General features: G+C 37.3%; 1 protein-coding gene across 7 annotated transcripts in view; it reads right to left on the reverse strand.

Moving 5' to 3' along the window:
- The window catches only part of LOC143342394 (dystrophin, isoforms A/C/F/G/H), a 655,322-nt gene that overhangs the window by 340,969 nt on the left and 290,433 nt on the right, over positions 1-23,920 (reverse strand). For 6 of the 7 annotated variants that reach the window (XM_076766217.1, XM_076766218.1, XM_076766216.1 and 3 more), the window contains one exon: positions 12,216-12,272. The exons of the other annotated variant lie outside the window; for it this stretch is intronic. In XM_076766217.1, the coding sequence (XP_076622332.1) occupies positions 12,216-12,272 (57 nt within the window). The remainder of the gene's footprint in view (positions 1-12,215; positions 12,273-23,920) is intronic. 7 annotated transcript variants of the gene reach the window in all.

Consider the following 23,920-nt stretch of genomic DNA (forward strand, 5'->3'; position numbering starts at 1 on the left):
ATGTACACAGTAGTCAATGAAATAAATATCTCTGAATAGTAAATATTCATTAATTCGCACCTGTCCAGCCTCTATTTTTATTTCGTGTATTTAAAATTTACACCTTCTACGTTACTTTTTTGTTTAATTTAAAATATAGTGTCGCAATTTTGCTTCAAAGAGACTTCGAACAAATTTGATGAAATAGACTTTGCAACGATAAAAAACGTTATATTCTCTAAAAATAAATTAATGTTTGGGTTGAAAAAGTAATTTGACCATGTTTGACGTAGTTTTACTACATTTAACATCTTTTCTTACACATATGTACACAATAATCAATGAAATAAACATCTCTCAATAGTGAATTTTCATCAATCCTCGCACCTGTTCAGCTTCTATTATTATTTCCTTTTATTTTTAATTAAAAATATAGTATCGTAATTTTGTATTTAAACAGAAATCACATTCTCTCAACCCATAAAAGAAATTCAACGACCAAAAAATGAATCGTCCAACCTAGAAAGGATCTACAAGACGCGGAACTAGATCGCGGAAACGGCGATCCGCGACGCGTCTCAGGGTCGGAGTAGCTTTTACCTTCGCGCCCGACCATATCCGGGGCGACTCCACTTAAAGAAAGGAACACGCGGAAAGCGGCGGTCGAGAGGGACGCGGGACGGTTCGCGAGCCTGGAAAAGGAAGATGTAGGTCAGTTTTCTCGGGCCACGTTCTATAGGTAGGCCGCTCGAAATAATTTAGTGGCGATCAATGATATGCCATCTTGCTGAAAATAGTGCTGGTCGCGTCCCGTTGCGATACCCACGCAGCACGACACGAGCACACGTTACTAATTGCAATCGCCCCTTTCTCTCGCTACGTTGCTCGTCCCCAGGGTATCCAATTATGTTGACATACAGCGTTTCCATTCTCTTCCACATAACGGCACCGCGCGAAACGGTTCACGGACGAAGTCGGATGTTGTCGTTAACGGGTCGTCGACGGGTTCACGCACACCGAGCCTGACACATCGTGGGACCCACGAGAACCTTTCGTCGCTTTAGGATGTTTCGAAAATTGAGTTTGCGATGGATCGCCGCAGTCTCGCGGCCTGTAACGCGCCAACGACGTTCCGGCGAGCGGAGAAGCTTTTACGCGAACGCTGCTTCCGTTTCCAGCAGCCTCCCGCGCACGCCTCCCTCTCTATCCGACGGATTCTCTAAGGCCGGAATATACGTAGCCGTGGAACACGGGTTATGGCCGAGTTTAACGAAATTTCGAGTCGCTCAAACTCGGGGCTCCGATGGATTCCGGGGGATTTTACGCGCGATGAATCTCGTAATTCCGTTACTTCTGGAGGAGGAGGCAAGATGCCTATTACAACGATGCTGGAAGATTTTTGATAATCGGTTTAAACGAGTAACGCGACTCCATGTAGAACGGTGGCTTAGATTATTTACAATGGAAGATACTTGTGGAAATTCTTTGGGGAACAGTTTTTCTTAAACAATTTTTTCGAAATAGTATTTGAGTACTTTGGCTTACTATTTCTTGGAGGATCTAGAAATATATGTAAAAATTGCAAGGTGGTTCGGAAATTCTGTTACCAATATATCAATATATTCAATATAGAGGGTGTTCGACCACCCCTGGGAAAAATGTTAATGGGAGATTCTAGAAGCTAAAACAAGACAAAAATCAAGAATATCAATTTTTAGACTGAGGCTTCGTTAATAAGTTATTAATAGAATTCAAATCAGTCTGAAAAAATTATTTTTGGTTTCGGGGGTCAATTATAATTATTTTCGGTGAATACACATATCCTCGAACTTCTACCCACTTTCGAGAAAAAAATTTAGTAGGTGCTGAAATTTTGCGCGAAAAAAAAATTTTTCATATCGATCAGGAAAAATTATTTTCAATTGTGCGGGTCAATTGCAATCATTTTTTGTGAATAGACATACCCTCGAAATCCTAACCATCTTAGAGAAAAAAATTCCTAACCGAAAATCTAATGTGAGGCCGGAAATGCTTCACCGAAATTTCATGCGAATCTTTAAAATGTCATAACTCCCGAACGGATTGGACGATTTTAATGTTTAAAAAAGCAAACAACGCGTATTTTTGTGTAGAATATGTAGAAATTCCAAAAATAGTTGGAAAGTAGCTCCTTAACCCCGTACAGTGAGAAAACCCCATAAAATGACACAATTTTCAAACGGCCATAACTCGTAGAATAGTGAATGGATCTTATTGAAATTTTTTTCTGAAGTGGAGCCCATGGATAGCTACAAAAAAGTGTTAAACAACTTTTCTATACAGCGTCAATCAAAGAAAAGACACACGAAAAACGAATTTTTAAGAGAAGTCGACAGACGGTAAATTTTTCGACGAAAAAAGAAATTTCAAATTGTTCTGGAAAAATTATTTTCAGTTGCGCGCGTCAATTGCAATTACTTTTTGTGAATAGACATATCCTCGAAATCCTAACCATCTTCGAGAAAAAAATTCCTAACCGAAAATCTAATGTCTGACCATAGCTGTCTGTTACCCTGAAAAATGAAAAGTTTCAAATCTTTCTGAGAAAATTATTTTCGATTGCAGGGGCCAATTATAATTATTTTTGGTGAATAGACATACCCAAAAAATCCTTCGTACTTTTGAGAAAAAAAATTCGTTACCGAAAATGTACTGTCTGGCCGGAAATGTTTCTATAACTTTTTAACGAAGCCCTAATTAACAAACTAGTATCCTTGATTTTCGTCTTATTTTGGCCTCTAAAATCACCCATTAAAACTTTCCCCAGGGGTCGCCGAACACCCTGCATATATTGAAGAACCAATACTTGTAGAAATTTTTTATGGAACAGTCTCTCTTTTACGGTTTTTTCGTAATAGTAAGTATTTGAGTACTTTGGTTTATTATTTTTCGGAGGAACAAGAAAGATATGCAAAAATTGCAAGGTGGTTCAAAAGTTCTGTAACCAATATATGATCTGGCATAACTTTTTCAATTCTTCGCTAAATCCGATGGTCTTTTTATATGTTTCCTCCCTTGTTTCTCTCCGTGTTTTGTAGTCACGTTTCATATTGATTCCGCAGTTGTTGGGATGCGAAGAGCAATCGTGACACTTTTCCAATCTAGAATAAAGCCGGCTAGAGTTGCAAATCGACTCAGTTCTGCGAGAATGACGGTCCTCGTTGCTGGCAGACTTCTGGAACCATTCGATGTAACGATAAACTGTCATTTTCGAGGAGTTAAAAACAACGGAATCGATATGGAACATGACTAGAAACAATCGAAAGAATGGATAGCATTACAAGAATGCAGCGAACCATTGAAAAAGTTGCGATAAGATTATTTTTTGAAAATTTAATACCTCGTTTTGGATTTATTTTTTTTGCAAAGCACACCCTGTTTAATAGTTCATACTCCTCCGGTATTACAATATGTATTATGGTCAATAACGATTGAATATTTCTAAACATTCTTAATAACTGAGCTAGTATAATTGATACTAAAATAGTTATGCACGATTAACAGATAATTCTACGGTAATTTTTACAATTTATCAATTGTGGAAAAAGAGATCGCGAATTTTCAACAACACGGATGTATCAAAACTCAGTGAAAACAGTGAAAACAGTGAAACATTATTCTGCGGGAAATTTAAAGCACTCGGTTTCTCCGCAGTGTAACAAATACATAAATGAATATTTATGAATGTTTTGCAAGGGCGTACGGAACAAATGAAAAAGTTTCTCCGCGTCATCGACCCGCCAAAACTTTCCGCGAGTTTGCGTACCTACTTTACGACGCTGGCGTAAAAATTTTTGGCATCGAGATCGACGTCTCTGTCACGAATGGGACTGAAACTCTTGAATTATACCGCCACTATCGCGCTCCGCTGATTGGGATTTAAACAACGCGCCCCTGGAAATCAAACCTATGAATTTCAACTGCCGATATCTCGAAAACGAGGCTCCAGATTGCAAAATTCCAAAGGAGTTTTCGATTTATGCCCCCTTCGACAATTTCCATGCTTCGACTTCTCTCGTAATTCTGAGACACTCTGTGTTTAGGTTTGAATGTTCAATAAAAAAATTTACGCAGCTTTCCTATTGCATTAGAAAATATTAAAACGTTACTGAAAGGTAATACGACGCGTTCGAATTTGTCCAAATGGTATAGTTTTCCCAATAGTCAAATATAATTAGGGTTGCAAAGGGTAGTAATTGAAGATACGTGGTGTAAGTAACCACGTCATCTAGAACAAACGCTGAATCACGACTGCGAAGCGACGAGCGTCGCTGAATATTCATCGTAAGCTTATTGCGATGCAGTCATCGGTTATAACGAACGCACTAACGTCATCGTTATCGTCATAATAATGCACGCAGGTTCGCGGTTTGTCAATTGGAGCGACATCGTCGTTCTCGATCGAATCGACCAAACCTGGCTCGTTCTCTGATTTTCACTCTCCTTTCTTCGACGCGATGTAATTATTATGACGATAAATTACAACCGCTAAGCGAATTTGATTGCACGTGCCAATTAGCAATCGACGGCGGCGGGCGCGACTCGATTTTGTCAAACGGAGCAATTTTAAAATAATTTATTAATTACTTACTCCGTTTAGTAACTATATTTGATTCAGAACACCATTTTACGTTTCTTTTTCGCTTGTTTCGATCTACTTTTACTCTTTATTTTACGGAATTAAGCAAATTGTTGAAAGCTTTTCACGATTATATTTTTTAGTTGAAGTATCTTGCAATAGAAATACATTCAAATTACATTTTCATTCGCTTTTATTGCAAATCGTATGTTTCCATTTGGACGGGGAAATCATTAAAATATACAGAGCGTCCATGCTCGTGTTTTGAAATAAATAATCATACCAAAGGATTGAATAGGAGTCTCGACTGTATTATTTATACAACGATGACCGACGTAAATATTGCGATAATTATAGTACCACGAATTGTACACGGGGGATGAAACACCACCCTCGATACACAATTTTCAATCGTTTCGTTGTTTTCTTTCATTTCGTTGTAATTCTACGAGAATTTCTCGCGAAGCTTCGATCCCTTGTGGCTGCCGACGACCTTAATTTTTTATAAATATTCATGAACTGTGAATATCGACCGTTCGACTGGTAACCGAAATACTAGTCAGGTATCGGAAATCGGAGTCTGATTATTCTAACTAAACTAATTATTCTTTATCGTTACCCAGTTGCCGCTATTCGACGATGGAACGGGTAGATAGTTAAATGGAATAATAATTTTTAATATTTCATGTATTCCTGTACTCGAGAGATGGCGAGATCGACATTAGGAATTAATGATGACGCACGTCCGTTTGATACGGGAAGAAGACGATGTATTCAACCTTGGGGAATACCTCGATTAATTGGTCAGGTAAAGAGACAAAGGTGCCAAACGGAGACGTACAACAGACTTCGAACATTCCTAAACGAAATTAGTCATGTGTGACACTCATCCATTAGCGTCAAATGACAGTAATAAGCACTGCCTTCAATTAAGAAGATTTACCTGACGTATTTCTCCGTCTCGGATAAGAATCTTCCCCGATAATCGTACTCGCGAAGACATATTCTTATTAATCTTTCGTTTCATATTTTAAACGATACCCTTCGAGACGCAGAATCGTCAAATATATTTTACTTTAGATTGATTTTAGTAAAAACTCTATTATTCTATAACTGAATATCAATACAAAATAATACTGCATGGAAACATCACGATAAAATGCCTGTGTGTATCAGTTAAAAATAAAGAAAAGCGTTCAGAATTACATACGTTATAAATTATTCCAACAAAAGGTAAACAACTGCAACACGGTTACAAATTTAATTCTGCGTGATACGTTTTCAATTATAGAATATAGAATCCAACGTTGCACTCTTTGCAACATAGACTTCGTTCTCTTCTTTTTCATGTCGAATATCGATTTATTTGTTACAATTTGTTTCTGCACGTTAGAACTATGTAGAAACAAATTTCTGTCGAATTTCGGAATGCTAAATTTACGTTTGTTTTAATTGATGCATGACGTGTATTATATACTGCAAAATGTTTGAAGGCCTTTGCTTTTCAACGTCATAATTAATTCACACAGCGTGAAATATTGATTCATATATAATTAAATATTAATTAACTCTTGAACGAGCCAGACACTGATGTTACTTTCATACACAACGGTAGTCTACCAAATGTTAAATCACTCGAAAGACCGATCGCACTTAACTGAATTCCAGTCCCCTGTCAATTATCGAACTCCGCTTCCCTGAAACTCGCAGTTATGGAGTAACAATGATTAAACTAATCCACGAAACCATGAGCTTCTTCGTACACAGTCGCGCGATAATGTGATTCCAGCGAGATCAGCGTGTGGATAAACCAGCAGAATCCAGCGCCTGGGACGAATTATTCCAATTATTTAATGCTCGAATGTTTCATAGATATTGTAGAGCTACGAATAAATGTCATAAATTTGACAGTTCAAATACTATTAAATTAATTGTCAGTCACTTGATAACTACCGTCGATTTAACTAAATTAATTAATCTCGAACGATTTTTAACTTGAAATACCGAAAATTTCTTTCTTAGATGTTCAAAGAGTGTATTTATTCGAGAACATATTCGTGCGAGTATTAGTATCCATTGCCAAATTTTTCACATTTACGCGGGTAAAAAGTAGTTTACGAACGAATCTAAAATTTGCATTTGTTATTAATGGATAAAACTTGTCTCTAATTGATGGAATGAAATTTTGCATGGAATTATTTTTCTTATTTCAGGGTGTATGATAATATGCTCTCTTCTGCTGTGAATCGATATTATTAATATTATTAATTATTACGAATATTTTATTGAAACCAATCAAGATTTGACATGAAAAGGAGAGAATTTTCAGTCTTTACTTCCTTAGAATAGTTTAAGAACGCGTATTAATAATAGTCAAAGTTTATACGCGTACAGTTGCAAAATTACGAGTGTTTTCTCCATAATTGAGCCATTAGTAGAAGCGACGAAGCTTCCTCTTTAAAATGGTTTTTGAATTATGCCGATACCACTTTCTGTTTTTGAGATATCATTTAAATGAAGGGGTCATTTTTTAAATTCTACTATCTCTGTCGTGAACGTGATCCAGTGACGTAATGTTTACTACTTGCTACGTGCACGTGCGGTCAACGACCTCGCCAAGGCCGCAGTGGAAGTTCATTGACCTCGCGACGTCAACAACGAAAAGTAAACAAACGCTTCAAAGCCTTATATCTCCGGAACTAACCACGCGATCGACTTGAAACAAAAATCGTTATATCTCTGTAACTAATTACGTTATTTACTTGAACGAACACTCGTTTTAAAAGACGTTTCATCCTCTATACGATGAACATAACAACTAATATAATTTATACTATCTTCTATGTTTATTTTGATATCTACTTCGACACTATATACCTAAAGAACGTTGCGATACAACCGAATTACAAATTGTTTATTTAATTGAAAATGAATTTAAGTTTATATACAGGATGTCTGCGTACTGGCATTTTTTCTCTGGAACCAACTACGGTATCGACTCGAAATAAAATTCGATTTCATGAGCGTCTCCTCATCTTCTATTTGATGAAAATTAAAAATCTTCATTCAGACTGAAATTATCGAACATTCTGTAAAAACTCTGGACTAGATAAGATTCTCGATCCTTTCTCGGAGGCTAGTCCTCGGAACTTCGAAGACGGAAATGCAGATTTAACGACGTCCAACTCTTCCCGCGGAGTACGCAGAGCAGCTGCGCGAGGAGGATCGAGGGAAATGCGACTAGGCTAATCTCCCGTTAATTGAATCAACCGAGCGCAGCCGCTTCCTGGAGCGCGCCTAAAACCTTTTCCCTGCATCCGCGTAATTGTCTGCTCGGCCAATGCGCCGAGTCAATGAGGTAACGAATTAGAGACGAGCTGAAAATATCTCTGGGCACGCTGGGGACGTCCCGTCGTCCCGATCGTTCGAACGTCCTGGAGGACGACGTCGATTCGAGCAACCAGCGACAATACATTCGCCGTGACGCTTGTAATTAGAGAGAAACTTGACGATTTAGTGGCCATTCGCGTTACGCTTCGTTGGTTAACCGGTAACTGCGAAAGACACTTTAAGGACCCTCTTAATGCACCTGACTACAACGGCTCCCTGACGGCGCCCGCCATTGCGCAACCGTGTCGGAGCGAAGGATTCGAGGATGAGCGCAAGGATGATAATTGTCTGGCGGCTCGAGAAGCTAGAGAACCGTGGAACGGGAAACCGCTAAAGCGTTCACAGGGAATTCTGTACGAAGTGTCGATGAATACTTGATTAATTAAGGGAGGAGCATGCAGCCGGAAATTTTGAAAAATCCCCGGGTTTCCCTGTACAGTATAAAATAAAACTCGCTAAGGAGATCCTTGCAGCCCATTTACGTGATTTTTTCACCGATTGTGGCGTGTACAAGTTTTATATTTATGCCATGGTAAATCGGTTTTTCGTTTAATCAATTGTAAGGTAATGATTGTGATATTATGTACATATATTGAAAATATTATAATCGATTTGTGAAACAATTGATGTTGTAAAAGAAGACTGTTTAGAAAAAAGATCGATAAAATTGTCGGAATAAATAGTTACCCTTGTTTTTACTAAATACCTTTACAGAATTGTTGTATCATTTATGTTTTATATTTGTTTTATCTACGTATATGCAAATTTATAAAAATTTGGTACACATATGATTTACTATTTGGAAACAATACCGTGGGGGTGAGACGCCCCTAGTTCCTCTAGGGATGGGGGTGAGATATAGTCGAAAACGACCGATATTAGTGTCGAATTCATAGTTTTCTGGGTCGCTAGGCTGACTGGTGACGATCTCAATGACATTTAAGTTCAAATTTAATCGAATAGAACCTTTTGGAAATTTTTAGAAACGAATGGAACCTTGTAAGAAACTGAATGCGCAAGAAATCATTTTCTCCTGTCTTTATGTTCTGTGAAATCATTCATCTTCAGATATTATTGATCATTTATTCGAATGGTATACTCGATATATGTTTATTTTAGAGAATCGATTAACAACCCCTATCGTGTAAATGGGTTGTAATAATTCAAGTTTGACCGAAGTTACTGGTGGAAAATCAAATTTTATTTGTGACATAGCTTTATGATGCGTAGAATGTTTAATCGGTAATTAAAATCAATAGTAATATTATTATATAAATAAATTGTGTTTGAACATGAAAGAGACCGATTGAAAAGAGATAAAATTAAGCGAACACGAACACGTTGTAAAGGATATGTAAATATCTAATATTATTAATTTATGATCAATATTTAGTATTGCATATTTATGAAGTAATCTTCTTTTTATATCTTTTTTTTTTAACATATTTATTCGTGATCTTTGACTATAAATTGAGTCTTGTTTATTTTATAAATGACTCTGACCAATGGATCGAGATATTAGGTAAATAGACGCTCGTTTCAAGATTGATTATTGATTTTTTCTATTCTGACATATCGCTCATCCGATGGAACCTCAGCATCTAATATGCTTCATAAATTCTCGATTGGATTCAACTTCACGTTCTGCCGTAGTCATTCAAGTAGTTTCATATTAAAATCTTCTTTCTTACGATCCATTTTTAATATTGATTCTTCTATAATTTTCATTTATTATATCAAGGCACTAAATTATCAATCTCTTTCCATGCGAAACATTCCCATACCATTAACGATCCTCCAACAATTTTTATAACTTGGAGTAATAAATTATTCCGTTAATACTTTGATACTTCAACATTTCTTTCTTTTACTTTCAAATTTTACGTTATCGATCCGTAATAATTTTCTCAGAATATTTATATATTTTTTAGCAAAATCTAAACGTTCTTTCTTACTTGTTTTATTAATGATTTGATTTTAGTTTGAAAGTATCTGTATTTTGTACTTTTCGTAAATGCTTAGTTCCAATATTTCTATAATTTTTTAACAGTTATCGTATTTTAGGGTGATACATCATTTCTGCTCAGAACCTCATAAATTTCGTCAACTGTTCGATTTATTCCAATGTATATTTTGCAGCTACAATTTATTATAAATTTAATAAAGCCAAATGAATGATTCAAGCTGTATGTTTCAAATCTCTCTATGTCTAACACTCCAAATGGCTATGTAACTTATTAATTTAAACAGAAACGTGAAAGTTTGGATACACCATCGTCTCGTCTACGTGTTGCTTAGGGAAAATGCAAGATGGAGCATAGGTCACAATTAAGTTTGATTTTCTAAAGAACAAAAAAAAACCAAAATTCTGGCAATCGTGAGATCGATCGAACAGAATATTAGGAAAGTACCTTCACAGCACAGTAATCTACTAACAACATACGGATACATGATCATACGCAATAGTACTGCGAAGGAATTTTCCTCGAACCATGCAGGGAGAAATTGAAAAGCATGTCTGGGGATCAAAAATATATTTTTGAAAGCTCTTGCAAGTAACATGAAAGAACATACAATGTTGGAATAGTTATATGCAAATGGGGACTATTAAGAATTAAAAAGGCACCGAGATGGTAACGTTTATGTAATCAATCTTTACACAATTTTTGCAAACTTTATCGACTGCTTTCTCATTAACGGATGGAGCCAAATGTTTAAACTGTATCAAAGTAGAGTAATTCCGTCTAGGGGGTATTTATGATCGCCTGATAACTCGTAATATGCTCTATGTTACAGTGATATTAAAAATATTACAACCACAGTACGTTCAAATTTATTTCAAAATACTTTCAGACGTATTTAAAAAGTTAAAATTTGTTTGAAGTCAACGAATATAGTTTTCATATCAGTGTCATGATTACATCAAATTACTGAACACAACAAAAAGTATGATACGTAGTTGTACATATGAAATAGTATATTGTTGAGAAAAATGAAACTTACTTTTGAATAAATCCATTATAATCAACAAGAGGTTTTCTATCATAAAATACATTCTGTATATTTTTTAGTTGCTCAGATCTTTATTTTACAGGTAAAATTTAACTTTCTCAACAATATTGAGAGTACTATTTATTCTCGTTTTTTTCTGCCTTTTAACGCGTTCAGTTATATTTGAATGAACTTCTTCAAGTAGACTTTCAACTCCAGCCGAAATTCAGAGTAAACTACCCACTTTCAAGGAATTATTCACTCCATTTTTATTTCGGTTTTACTTGTGGCGTTTCTTAAATTTTGAAGAATTTTTCATTAAAGTTGTCTATTTTTACTAATATCCTGTCAAACATAATACTAATCGGTTACTGACAGTATACAAGGCGATCAGAAATACTCCAACTAATCGGAATTACTCTATTTCGCAATATTCACCACGACAATTCCGAGCATCTATTTATCTCATTTAGAAACTACTGGCAATCGCGATGATACAATTTTCTTTTCGCGAGATCACCAATCAAAGATTCAATTTTAATTTTGTCTATTTCTTTTCGGAATTACCCTGATCAATTTTTTTAACGTGGCACTTGTGTGGATACAATTTTCTTTTCGCGAGATCGCCAATCAAAGATTCAATTTTAATTTTGTCTATTTCTTTTCGAAATTATCTTAATCAATTTTTTGTCAACGATTGGATCGCGAATTCGATGTGCTCGCAGTTGCAAATTCATCCGTGTAGCGGAAACGAAGCTGAACGAGGAGGTAGAAAGAATGTTTCGGAAGACGTATCCGGGTTATACGTGCACACTTAGGGGGCATTCTTTATTCAAGGGAAAGCTGCCGGGCCAATATTCATTCTTGTCTGCGTTGTTCTGGCAGGCATCCAGTTGCTCTGAGCAAGGTTACTCACGAAATTCGCTCGAGATTTATGCAGCTATTATTTCCAGCAAAATGCACCGTGGGCTCCCCTTCTAAACACGAACACACTTCATAACCATTCGTTCCCGCGCGCCGCTATCTTCGTCGCTAATAACGCGCCATTAACGCAACGGTCGCGACGCGAAAATGTGGCCAGGCCGCGGTTAGGCATTAAAAGGGAATCAATGTCTGCCGGAGAGGGGGTGGGTAAAAAAAGTGCAAAAGACCTCGTCGATTAAGAAGTCGTTCGTTCTTTAAAGTGAAACAGAAGATTGAAATTCGTGCAACGAAAGGTTTCTTTTTTTACAATTACCTTTGCTTGCTCGGTGGGATGCCGTCTCCTTTCGATATTGAATTTCTGTTGATTTATCTGGGGAAAAAAATAGCAGGATTTGATGTGCGCGAAGAGAAGGTTCGAAGTAGAATTGTTTTTTACTTTTGTTTTTTTAAAAAAAGATCGCAATAACTAAGTCTCTCGCGTTCGACGCAATCGAAACGAAAACGACGAAAGTGTAGCTCTCTAGTTTAAGAAATATCTCAACTACTGGCGTTTGTAGCGCTACAAAATTAATACGAAAAATCGCTCGGACGAATCGAGAGGCGAAAGAAAACAGAAGACCGCAGGGAGGGAAAAAGGAACGGCAAGGAAACGAGAGAGCAAAGTCAATTGGCGGAACGTGAAAGAACGTTTGGGGGGGATGAAAAAAAAATAGAAAAAAAAAAAAGAAGAAACGAAGGATTCGACGAGCCAGCGTCGCACGGACGAATTAATTCGCGGAACTCTCGTCGGAGATGCTCGACCGCATTTCAGTGCAGTTCCTAAGCCCCGAAAGCTCGAGCGTTTCGAAAAGTACGAAGTTCGACGTGCGTCGCGACACGCCTCGAAAGTTCGAGCCTTTTGGGAATTTCAAACGAATCCCGTAAAGGGACGAAGGGAGCTCGTTAAGTACCGTCAATACTTGTAACACGCCCACGCGAAAGATTTACCGCGAAACGATGCACCTGTAACGGAGGCCAACCCTCCTGGAAACGCTCCCCCAAGCTGGGGCAACGTCTGCCCCTCGATCGCGACCAAACGACGCATTTATTTCGTAATTATTACGAGTGGTTTCGAATATTAATATCTCGTGCTACGCAATCGTGATAGTTTCTTTGCGAAACACGTCCCGATGCAAGCTCGAGAAGCCATTTCTTGCTGTAACTACACTGTGACCAACGCGACTTAAACTTTGTAACCTCTACTATATCTGGACAGATTATTTGAAATGAAAATAGAAAGTTTACTAAACGTTATTTGGAAATAATCGAGATATCGATTTATTTGAAATAATAAATAGTAAGCTTATTTGACAATTTGCAAATAGAAAGTGTAATTTTAGATTATGCATTTTAAATTGTAAATGCAATGATGGATATGAGAAATATCAACCAAGTATATTTGTTCGTCGTTTCGATGAAACGGAATTATTATTTTCAAAGTTATCTGATAAAATAACATAAAATAATCGTGAAATAAGACCAGGTTTGATGTCTCCTAGCCAATGAAGTTTCTATCTACGATCCTGAAACAACCTTCGCGAAAATTTTTATTCCTGCGTTTAAAAATTTTATATTCATTTCTTCTTCGTCGTATGATCGTGAATCGATGCTAACTCGTCAGCGAAAGCACGAAAGTTTTGAAGTTACAGGTTGTCATGAAACTCAAACAATTTTCTTGGTTGTATATTTCTATAACACCGAACGATTTTGGCAGCCTAAAGTTCAGAAATTTCGAAGCTGTTTTCGCTGAATCTTTCTGGAAGAGTGAAAGTTAACTGCAGTCTCGGAACACCAACTTTTCCAGCCAGCTACGACACGAAGCATTAAACGCGTAATGAAGAATTCATCCTGTTAATAACTTAACGCATCTTCCCTGTAACGAAAGCTCTTTAAGATTACCGAACTTGTTATTTAACGATAAAATACGACGCGAGACATCGAGTGCACCTTGAGATATGGCGTCTACGATGGAACGGGAACGATGAAATTCTACGAGAATCGGGGTAATAAATCCGAAACACTAACTTTTAATGAAAGAAAGGTTTTATTTCGAGCGTACTATTACTTCCACTCTTGTTCAAACTTCGAGCAAATTATTTTAAATCGATCGTATTACTCTGATCGTCCACTAGATAAATCGTATCGTTTGACTGTTCCAATATACAGGGTGTTTTCGAACCGGTGGTGCAATCCGAAAATGGCCGAATCCGCGAGAGAAAATAAGTCGAAAAGGCAGAGTGACATTTTTCGCGCGAAACTTCATTTTCGATTAAATCGATGTTGAAGATTCATCGAGTACGCGAGCACTCGACTATGCTGCAGACGTGTCAAACCGATTTTGGTTCTCGAGACAATCTACGCGTTGCTATCACGGTCCACGGAAATGCAATTACTTTACAACAGTGGAAAGTATATTAAACGTCATTTTTTACTCGTTTCAATATTATCTTAATCCGAGAATTATTTATTCAAAATTCAATTCAAAAACTCTATACTTTTTACTTATTTTTTATGTAGATTTTTAGCCCCCTTTAGTTTATACAATTCGGGGACACCGTGTGTAAACGCAAAGTGGTATCACATGTCGTGATGTTTCAAACATAAGTACCGTCCAAAGCGACCGTATTATCGTTAATTGCGTACGCATAATAAAGCAAGTGTGGCAAGGTATTGAACGAAATGCGATGTACATAAATTCCATGGAAACAGAACGCTGGTCGTTGTATACTTAACAAAATATCACGTCGTGCAAACAGTTATTACCATTATTATGGCGCAATTTAAGCGTACCAGGATTACGAAAACACACGATGGACACCAATTTATTACCCGCAGGACTAGAATTCGACAGACGAAGTTCGCGCCAGAAGAAAAGAAACTTTTAAACGATGGATCGTTCAGGGTAAGAAATATCCTTGTCGAGTGTGGTGAATTCCAGATGTACCCTAACCGCGAGATTTTACATTTTAATCATTCTAAAGGGGGCCTGCAAATGTTCATCAAACATACTGTTTTTTTTCGAAGAATTTACATTCTACACAATTTATATTACCAACGAGGTTTGAATTAATTAAAATGTCGAAAACATGAACCTTCTCTTAAAATTCTTGGATAGCTTTGCTCTTCGTTTGCATTTCTAAGAACCTCAGAACAGTGCTTACTCGATCGAAAGGCAAATTCTTCTCCCTGCAGAGACAAACGTCAAACCGTGCCCACACGAAAACTAGTGTGCCGATCAAGTACAAACACCTTCGACTCTAGCGTATGAGATCGACCAATGAGAATATCTAACCGTTACCAGCAGAGACTCTCCAAGAGCATCCGGTCGGAGTCAAACAAAGGAAGACAAACATTCGTACGGCTCGGTCAAACACAAGAGATCGCTGTCACACGCGCGGATAATCTCCACGATCGCAAGATCCACAATTTTATACTTGGTTTACCATTTCTCGATGGACATAGTTTGTCACAAGAACTACCTCAACCAAACTCCAACTTCTTGATACCAGTTATCATTTGAATGAATTAAATTTCTCGTTACGCGTCTTGTGTACATCAAACTGGGTACATCACAGAGCTACTAGTCTCCGTTTGTAGAAGTTTAAAGACCAAGACTATCAATTTTATCGATCCTGCCAGATTTGTTCGTAGTCGATTACAGAGTTCTATGGTATGTGTAACCCCTTGTGGATCACACGATCCACAATTTTATACTTAGTTTACTATTTCTCAGTGGACATAGTTTGTTACAAGAACTACCTCAATCAACTACAACAAACTCCAACAAACTCCAACTTCTTGCTACACCAGTTACCATTCGAACGAACTAACTTTCTCATTACACGTCTCGTGTACATCAAACTCGGTTCATCACAGCCACTCGTCTCCGTTTGACGAAGTTTGAACCGTTATTGTCGCGAAGTTTGAAGACCAAGAACAGTTTGATCGATCCTGCCAGATTTGTTCGTAGTCGAGTTCTATCGTGTATGTAACCCCTTTAAGACTCATGATGATACAAATAAAGAATTTGAGCTACGCTATTCTTTGAAATCGACGTTCGTTTCTTGCCATCGCGAGCCGTCCACGGGCCAAAAATTGTTTCCGCTGTGAAGTTTGCTCCTTTCTCGACAACTTCTTGCTACACCAGTTACCATTTGAATAAACTAAATTTCTCGTTACGCGTCTCGTGTATATCAAACTCGGTACATCACAGAGCTACTCATCTCAGTTTGTCGAAGTTTGAACCGTTATTGTCGCGAAGTTTGAAGACCAAGAACAGTTTGATCGATCCTGCCAGATTTGTTCGTAGTCGAGTTCTATCGGGTATGTAACTCCTTTAAGACTCACGATGATACAAATAAAGACTTCAAGCTACGTCATTCTTTGAAATCGACGTTCGTTTCTTGCCATCGCGAGCCGTCCACGGGCCAAAAATTGTATTCGCCGTGGAGTTTGCTCCTTTCTCGGCGAGAGTACAAAACCGAGGAGACAAATCCCGCGAACGAGGAAGAGGGTTGAAAGGTTCGACGTATTTCCAGTCTCGACGCGACACGATTCAGCCCCGTGTTCGGAAGAAGGACTGCGGTGGCCGCGGCTCACGGTCCCACGGGAATTCTGATTACTGATTTACGAGGTTCCGGCCCTGAGAGGAGCAGATCCTTCGTTCGAGAAGGCAGAACCCGGTGCAGATGCCACGAACGCGCTCCGAGAGAGGTAAATCCTATCAGAAGTACTTAGAGTTCAGCATTGCCACTCTCTTGCTCCGTGGCTCGTCGTTCGTAACTGGCAGCGGTTCCACCCTAGTTAACTCCCTCGGCTCGTCCTTTATCTCCCCTATCGAGCTTGATTGGGCTATGACCAAGAATTAACTTGCCCCCGATGCATAGACGGTACGCTACTTGCACCACGGATACGCGTAATCGACGGTGAAGTTTTTTGCATCACCGATTTTCGAACTTCAACGTTCTCGAGAATCTTCTTTTCTCCCCCGTTGTTATTCTCTTCTTAAATTTTTTATCGAAACAAATAACAATTTGATTAACTTGGTAATTCAAGTCTCTTGAAAGGAAGAGACTCTGACTTCGATTTCATCGAGCTTTCGTTAATTGATAAGAGGTTTCTAATTGTATGTGTGAAATATTTGCTGCTTGATAGTTTGAAAAATATAAACATTGGATTTTGAATACTCCCCAATTTTTATTCTCTTCTTAAACGTTTTATCGAAACAAATAACAATTTGGTTAACTTGGTAATTCAAGTCTCTTGGAAGGAAGAGACTCTGACTTCGATTTCATCGAGCTTTCGTTAATTGATAAGAGGTTTCTAATTGTTTGTGTGAAATATTTGCTACTTGATAGTTTTAAAGATACAATCATTGAATTTTGAATACTATAGGGCAGTGTTGTTGGGTAAATATTTAATCTATACTAAATTGAGAGTTCTCGAGACACCAGTGTCTTGTTCGTTTTTAATAATAAAATACATGGAACTCGTTGGATGCTATCTAAATTGATATTAGTCCTCGTGAATTAAAAATGGAAAATAAACTGCTCATTTAGATATAAGAATTAATTTATTATTTTAATTATTAGAATTTATTATTTTAACTTTGAATTCCCCATTACCGAAAACCTCAACAGTGATTATCATAAACATTGTAACAGATTTTAAACACATGTACATAGAATTAAATTTTTAAAAACTTTATTCGACAAGATGCTGTATTATAGAATAATGTTCACTAGGACCACAATATAAAGCTATCTTCGTTAGCATAAATGTATTTTAGTGATTGAAATTAATTTTCTTTATTGGTTTATATTGTGGCTGATGTTTACAGGCTATTAATTTGTCCTTCCGTGTACTTTTACGTACAAATGGACACGGTCTGAATTTTCACACGCGACAGCGTGCACAGTATGCGGTATAACACGATGGTAAATTTACAGTTACATTTTAGATCTCAAAGCCAGCAATATGTATTTACAAACACGGTCCGCAAACTCCCTGTCATGTTAGTGCAACCTCTTTAAGTTTCAACGCAAACGTAGTTTGTACTTCAGCACGGAATACAGAAACGGTCTGTATATTTTAGGTAAACAATTATTTTCGTTTCTAAAATATGAGTACGCCCTCGGTGAACAAACATTGAGAATTCTGCAGAGAGTGTACGGAGGCGCCTCTGTATTCTCAAGTTTCATTGGATCGTGTATTCAAAAATGATCAACGGGTTTATGTTAACACAGCGAAACAGTTAAAACGAAATCAGAATTAAATATGTTATTTTTAATAGTTGCAAATATTTTCGAGACAAATAAAAACGAATTTCCTAGAACACATATCACAATTGGAAACGTATAAAATATTGATTACAAAGCATTAAAAGAATTCTAATAATACATTGAAAAATCAATATGATCAATAATACTTTTATTAAAACTTAATACTTTCATTAAAGATTCAAATAATTAATTAATCAGCTAGAAATCAGGTTTTTAAAAAAGAAAATAACACGAAACGATGAAAATTTGATAAAATATTAAAAAGACACGCAATTTTCATTCACACAATTCTATATGTATAATCCTGTACAGAATGTCAAAATCTGTATAGTCTTTTCTCGCAGTTCTCATGTTACAGTAACGGGGTACCTCGAGGCTCAATTTATACGCATAATGGTAACTATCTACGTTGTACTTTTTATTACTCGTGGTTAAGAGCGAATGAGGTCACAAAAAAAAAAGACAAGGATCCCTTTTATTCCTGCAGCAACAGAAATGTTGAAGAAGCGTGTTCGTTGTTCCAACGCGGGAGGGAATGGGAACGTACTCAACTATAGTCTCCAGTGACCATCTTATGGCCTTGGCGTGAATGGTCAGCTATGAATGTATACGTGGGTGATGTACACAAAGAAAGAATAAACCGGAGAGAACGAGTAAGAGCATCGGCCCATGTCGAGGACCGAGTAAATGGTGCATCGTGTTACTTAGCTTTTAACGGGAATTAATACGAGTTACGACTTCCAACGGCAATGCTCGGAAATTTCTCCGAGCCATAAAACCCCCTCCATGGATTACTATCCAAGATTAAAAAGAATTTGTCCGTTTCTTCCTTCGACGGGACCCAACGATATTTAAAAGTAGGCAACTGAAAATTGGTCGTGAGATTTATTATCGCGCTCGTACGAGTATAAATCTGATTACACGATGACGAGCAAACCTAAGCTCATTGAATAAAATAAAATAAATCTTTATTCATCATCACCTTCGCGTATTTGAAATACTTCAGTGGAAAAAGAAATTGATAGCCAAAAGATAGATTTATTGGGATACTAAGTTAAGGATTATAATTAATGGAAAGAATCAAATTAGAAAAACGTGGCATTTTTAGACGAGAAATCAATGTTAAATATGCTTCCTCAGAGTCTAGAATTTTTCTGGAACTGATATTTCAAAATAGTTTTCGTCGAAATCCACGATTCTTATGTGAATAAAAATTATGTTCAGATATTAACTCATAGATCCTTATTGCATCGTTGATGTATTGATGATTTTATGTAATTGTATTATAGTTAAATTTTGAAATAATATAATATTTATAAATGTCTCCTTCTATTAAATACGTTGATATTTAGAAGACTAATTTAGGAGCAGAATATTTACACTCAGTTTCACAGAAAGTGTGTTTACAATAAGTTAGTAAAATATATTTGCACCAAATAGAATCGTTACATAGTTAAACAAAATACCACACACTGTCGAATAAAATAAAAATATCATCTCTTTCAGAATTTAGATTCGAAAGTAGAATTCGAATATTCCTAACTCGACGAATTACGAGTAACTTTTCTCGAATCTAAAACTATTCGTAAACGTCCCTAATCTCAAATTTCTTCTGCAGGAATTTAAATTGTATCAATTTTAATACGGAACCGCGAAATGGTCGGCGTCGCGACACGAGGAAACGTCCCCTTTGTCGCGCTTTAAACAGCCTCGCCAAGAAAGTTTCGGGCCCCCACAATGGAAACGCGGAAAAGTTTTATGGTAACGGTTGGAGGAGAAAAAAAAAAGACAGAGGCTCTCTCGCGGCTGAAAACGCTAGCACCGGGATCCGAAAGCACGGTCAACTACTTAACATTATTTGCCAGTTTAACAGGCAAACAATATCGTTACGTGTAAAGTCGTTTCCAGGCATTTGTTGCGTCCCGCCGTCGCGACTGTCAAAGGATACGCGAAGAAATATCGAGAACCCGTGCAAATAGGAAAGGAAACGTAAGACGGGATTCGCTTCTTCGTTCCAGTTGGCTGTGACACGCGCGAGAAGCAACATTTTCGCGTACGTGTCGGTGAGAAGTCTGCGATATCCCGGGGATATATCGACGTGACGCGTATGGAACGTTCGATATTACGCGTTCGTATTAAACCTGACGTTTAAAAAAAAAGCCATCAGAATTTTAGAGTCGATCCTGAAACGGATACCATCGGGACAGAATATTACCCACAATTTGGATGGCAACTTGTACCGTTCGGCGTTAAAAGAAGATTACATTTTCAATTCTTTCGGAGAAATCGTGTAGCTTAGAAATTTTATTGTTTATTTTTTCTTCGATCTATAAATTTTATCATGGTGATTTCTTCTTTCTTTTCGAGTAAAACTGCTTGATTCGTCAGACAAGAGTCTATGTGAGAAAATTTATTAATTTCTTGGTTATGCGTGTCAACGAGTACGACTTGGCGAAGGCGTCTGACCAATACTCGATATTTCCACTTGTTTTAGCGCCTGCAGACGTTAAGAATGATAGTATTTTTTCGATTATTTCTAATGAGTTAGAAGATAATAACATAGCCACAAATAGTAATATAGTATTACTGTAACTATTTACAGACATCGATGAAAGTAGAAATAACGAGAAATGGTCAGACGCGTTCGCCAAGTTAGACTGGACGCCATCACACTTTCAATTCTTTTGGAAAAATCGTACGGACTAGAAATTTTATGGAAATTCGTGGAGGGACTAATGGCCATGGGTGTTTCATATATTATTTTTTTACCCCTTCTGCGAATTTAAGATACTTCTATAGAGAGTGAGAATAATTTAAACGAACTGTATTTCCACTTCTAGACTTTATGCATTCTGAATGATATTCTCAACTAAGAAATATCCGCAATAGACAGTATTGTCAGTGGAAACAATTTGCCGTCACCAGTAACCCCCATCGCTCAAGGGTGAAATCCTGCGATGTCATGTTTATAGATCGTATTAAGCCTGGAACCATAAATAATCGTTCGAAAATGCCAGACTGCGCCTTTAAACGCTGAGAAAAACGGTCCCAGGGTGTGTGTAAGTGAAAAAAAGGATCGAACGAGCGCAGTGTATTTGTCAACGCGTTTAAAACACGCGCGGTCTCTATAGTGCAATTGAGCCTAATTTCCCGGGGGTGTCGTCTGTCAGACGATTTTACAGTCGCATTTCTAAACTGCGAGTCGCCTCCGAAAGAGGTGCATAATTTAGTCTTAATCGATAAGCGGGGCGAGAGGGGGAGGTGCGCGAAATTCCACGAAACGGTTGGAATTGTTTAATTAAATCGGTCGACGGGACGGCGTCTCCCAGGAGCCGGCCACCACAGACGCGACGCGTGCTAATATTTTCGCGCATGCGAAATTCAATTCGAAGTTTCGCGGTTTCGCGTCGCGACGTAACAAAATCAATTCAGACGGGGCGGCATCGAGACCATGAATTTTTATAGCGGGAGAACGGGAGCGAGCACGCGGGGGGAAGAGAAAGAATCAACCGCACGCGTTATCGGATATCGAATTCGGTACCATCGTCTATTTTTCAGGGGTTCTGTTCTATCAATTGAGCTGTTCGCCGGGAATGCAAATTCTTCCTCCCTAATCCTCGACGTCGAAATGGCGGCCACCTAGTCGGCCGGCTTGCTCACGAGCCAACGAAACTTGAAATATCGAAACGCGATCGGAAAGTCTTCCCAGAAAACATTGCAAGTGCCAAGAATCGAGTTTTTCAGGAGGAAGAATAAATGCTGACTTTAGAGTATCAACAAAACTTGATTTACTTTTATGAATGATATATTGATTTATAAAAAACAATGCAAGAATCGAATTTTTCAGGGGGAAGAATAAATACTGACTTTAGAATATCAACAAAATTCGATTTACTTTCACCAACCACTTAAAGATTTGTTGAAAAAAAAATCTGCATTTGTTAAAAACCTACAGATGCCACGTTAGTAACAAAAATTGAAATTGTAGGAACACAGAAACGGAGCAAAATCCCTGAGGATTGTAAGAAATGTTATCGTTAAATAATAAATGTACGACCGTACTTAATTCTTTCGTTCATGAATTATTAAAAAGTCGCAGATAATTATTTTCTTTCAGTCAGAAATTTTTTAAAAACAAGTTAATCTTTTTCTTCGATCAGTAATAACTCTATAAATTTTATCATGGTGGTTTCTTCTCTTTTTCGAGTAAACTACTTGGTTCAACAGACAAAAGTCTAAGTTTATAAGAATATTTATTAATTAGTATTGGCGAAGGCGCCTGACCAATACTTGATATTTCCACTTGTTTTGGCGCCTGCAGACGTTAACAATGATACTATTTTTTTTGACTATTTCTAATTAGTTAGAAGATAATAACATAGCCAAAAATAGTAATATCGTATACTGTAACTATTTACAGACATCGATGAAAGTGGAAATAACGAGAAATGGTCAGATACGAAAGTAGTAATAACGAGTAATGGTCAGACGCGTTCGCCAAGTCACACTGGACGTTGCACCCAAAACTAATCTTTACACGAGAAAATTTGATCCTACATTTTCAATTTACTTTTACGTGATTTTCTGTAAGCTATTTAATTTTCGAAATTATTATTCTTTCTACTTTGACACGGTATTGAGTTTAACACGAGATATTCATTCGATCGTTTGACACTAAGACATCTGTTATTGAGGATATTATTATATTTCACTTTTAAACAGATGCTTGTCGTAATGAACGAACAATTAATAACAAACTTTACACGACCTATCTCCGATTACAAAATAGACAACATCGTTTAACGCAAATAGAATGCAAGAAATGAGTTTCCAAAATCCAAACGTGAGAGTTTAGAAAAATCTGACTCGCGTGGAATCTTTCCTCGATGAAAAAGTGAAATTCCAGCGAATCACCGATTAATTGAACAGCCAGGAATGCGTAGCGCGGTTAGGCATGCTGGATGGTAACGGATATTTGTGGCTGCGAAACGGAAGACTTCACTTAACCCACGTAAATGTGGTCGACCAATTAGTACGCTATTTTCGACGGAGAAATCTCAAACCAATACATTATAATTACCTCTTCATTTGACGAGCACGGATTTTTTACATTCCACCGACCGTGGACTCCGCCTACAGCGATCGGAAATCCCCAAAAAAGCACAAAGTTACTAGTATCAACAAAAATCATTAAACATTGGAATATATTTTTCATCCCTCGATCCTTCAATGGGACTAATTTAAAGGTTCCCCAAAATATATTTGGTCGTACTCCAATTCTACTAATTTACTTTTCTGTTTCAAAAGTATCAATGATTTAATTGCTCATTGCTTTTAGTATAGCTATCTTTTACATATTTCTTTTTGCAATATAAGTTGACGAAAAAAACTGATATAATCATTCTAGAAAAATTCGAAGATAAAACCTTGCGATAATTTGACAGAGATATTACAATTTTTCTAAGTTAAACTAAATACATTTAACGATAATTATGAGCTTCCAGTAAGCTATATTAGATAACACGATCATTCTAAACGAAAAGCACCAATCTTGTCGTCTTTCTAACCAGTTTTGTACTCGCGCGAATTACTAGATTGCACAGGAAATATGTGATTAAAATAGAAAAAATAGTTTCTGACGCGAGTACGGCGCGCGTTAAAGAGGGACGAACGCGAAAACACGCGTCACCGAGGAGGA

Source organism: Colletes latitarsis, chromosome 6 (genome assembly GCF_051014445.1).
Source record: "Colletes latitarsis isolate SP2378_abdomen chromosome 6, iyColLati1, whole genome shotgun sequence".
NCBI classification, from domain to species: Eukaryota; Metazoa; Arthropoda; class Insecta; order Hymenoptera; family Colletidae; genus Colletes; species Colletes latitarsis.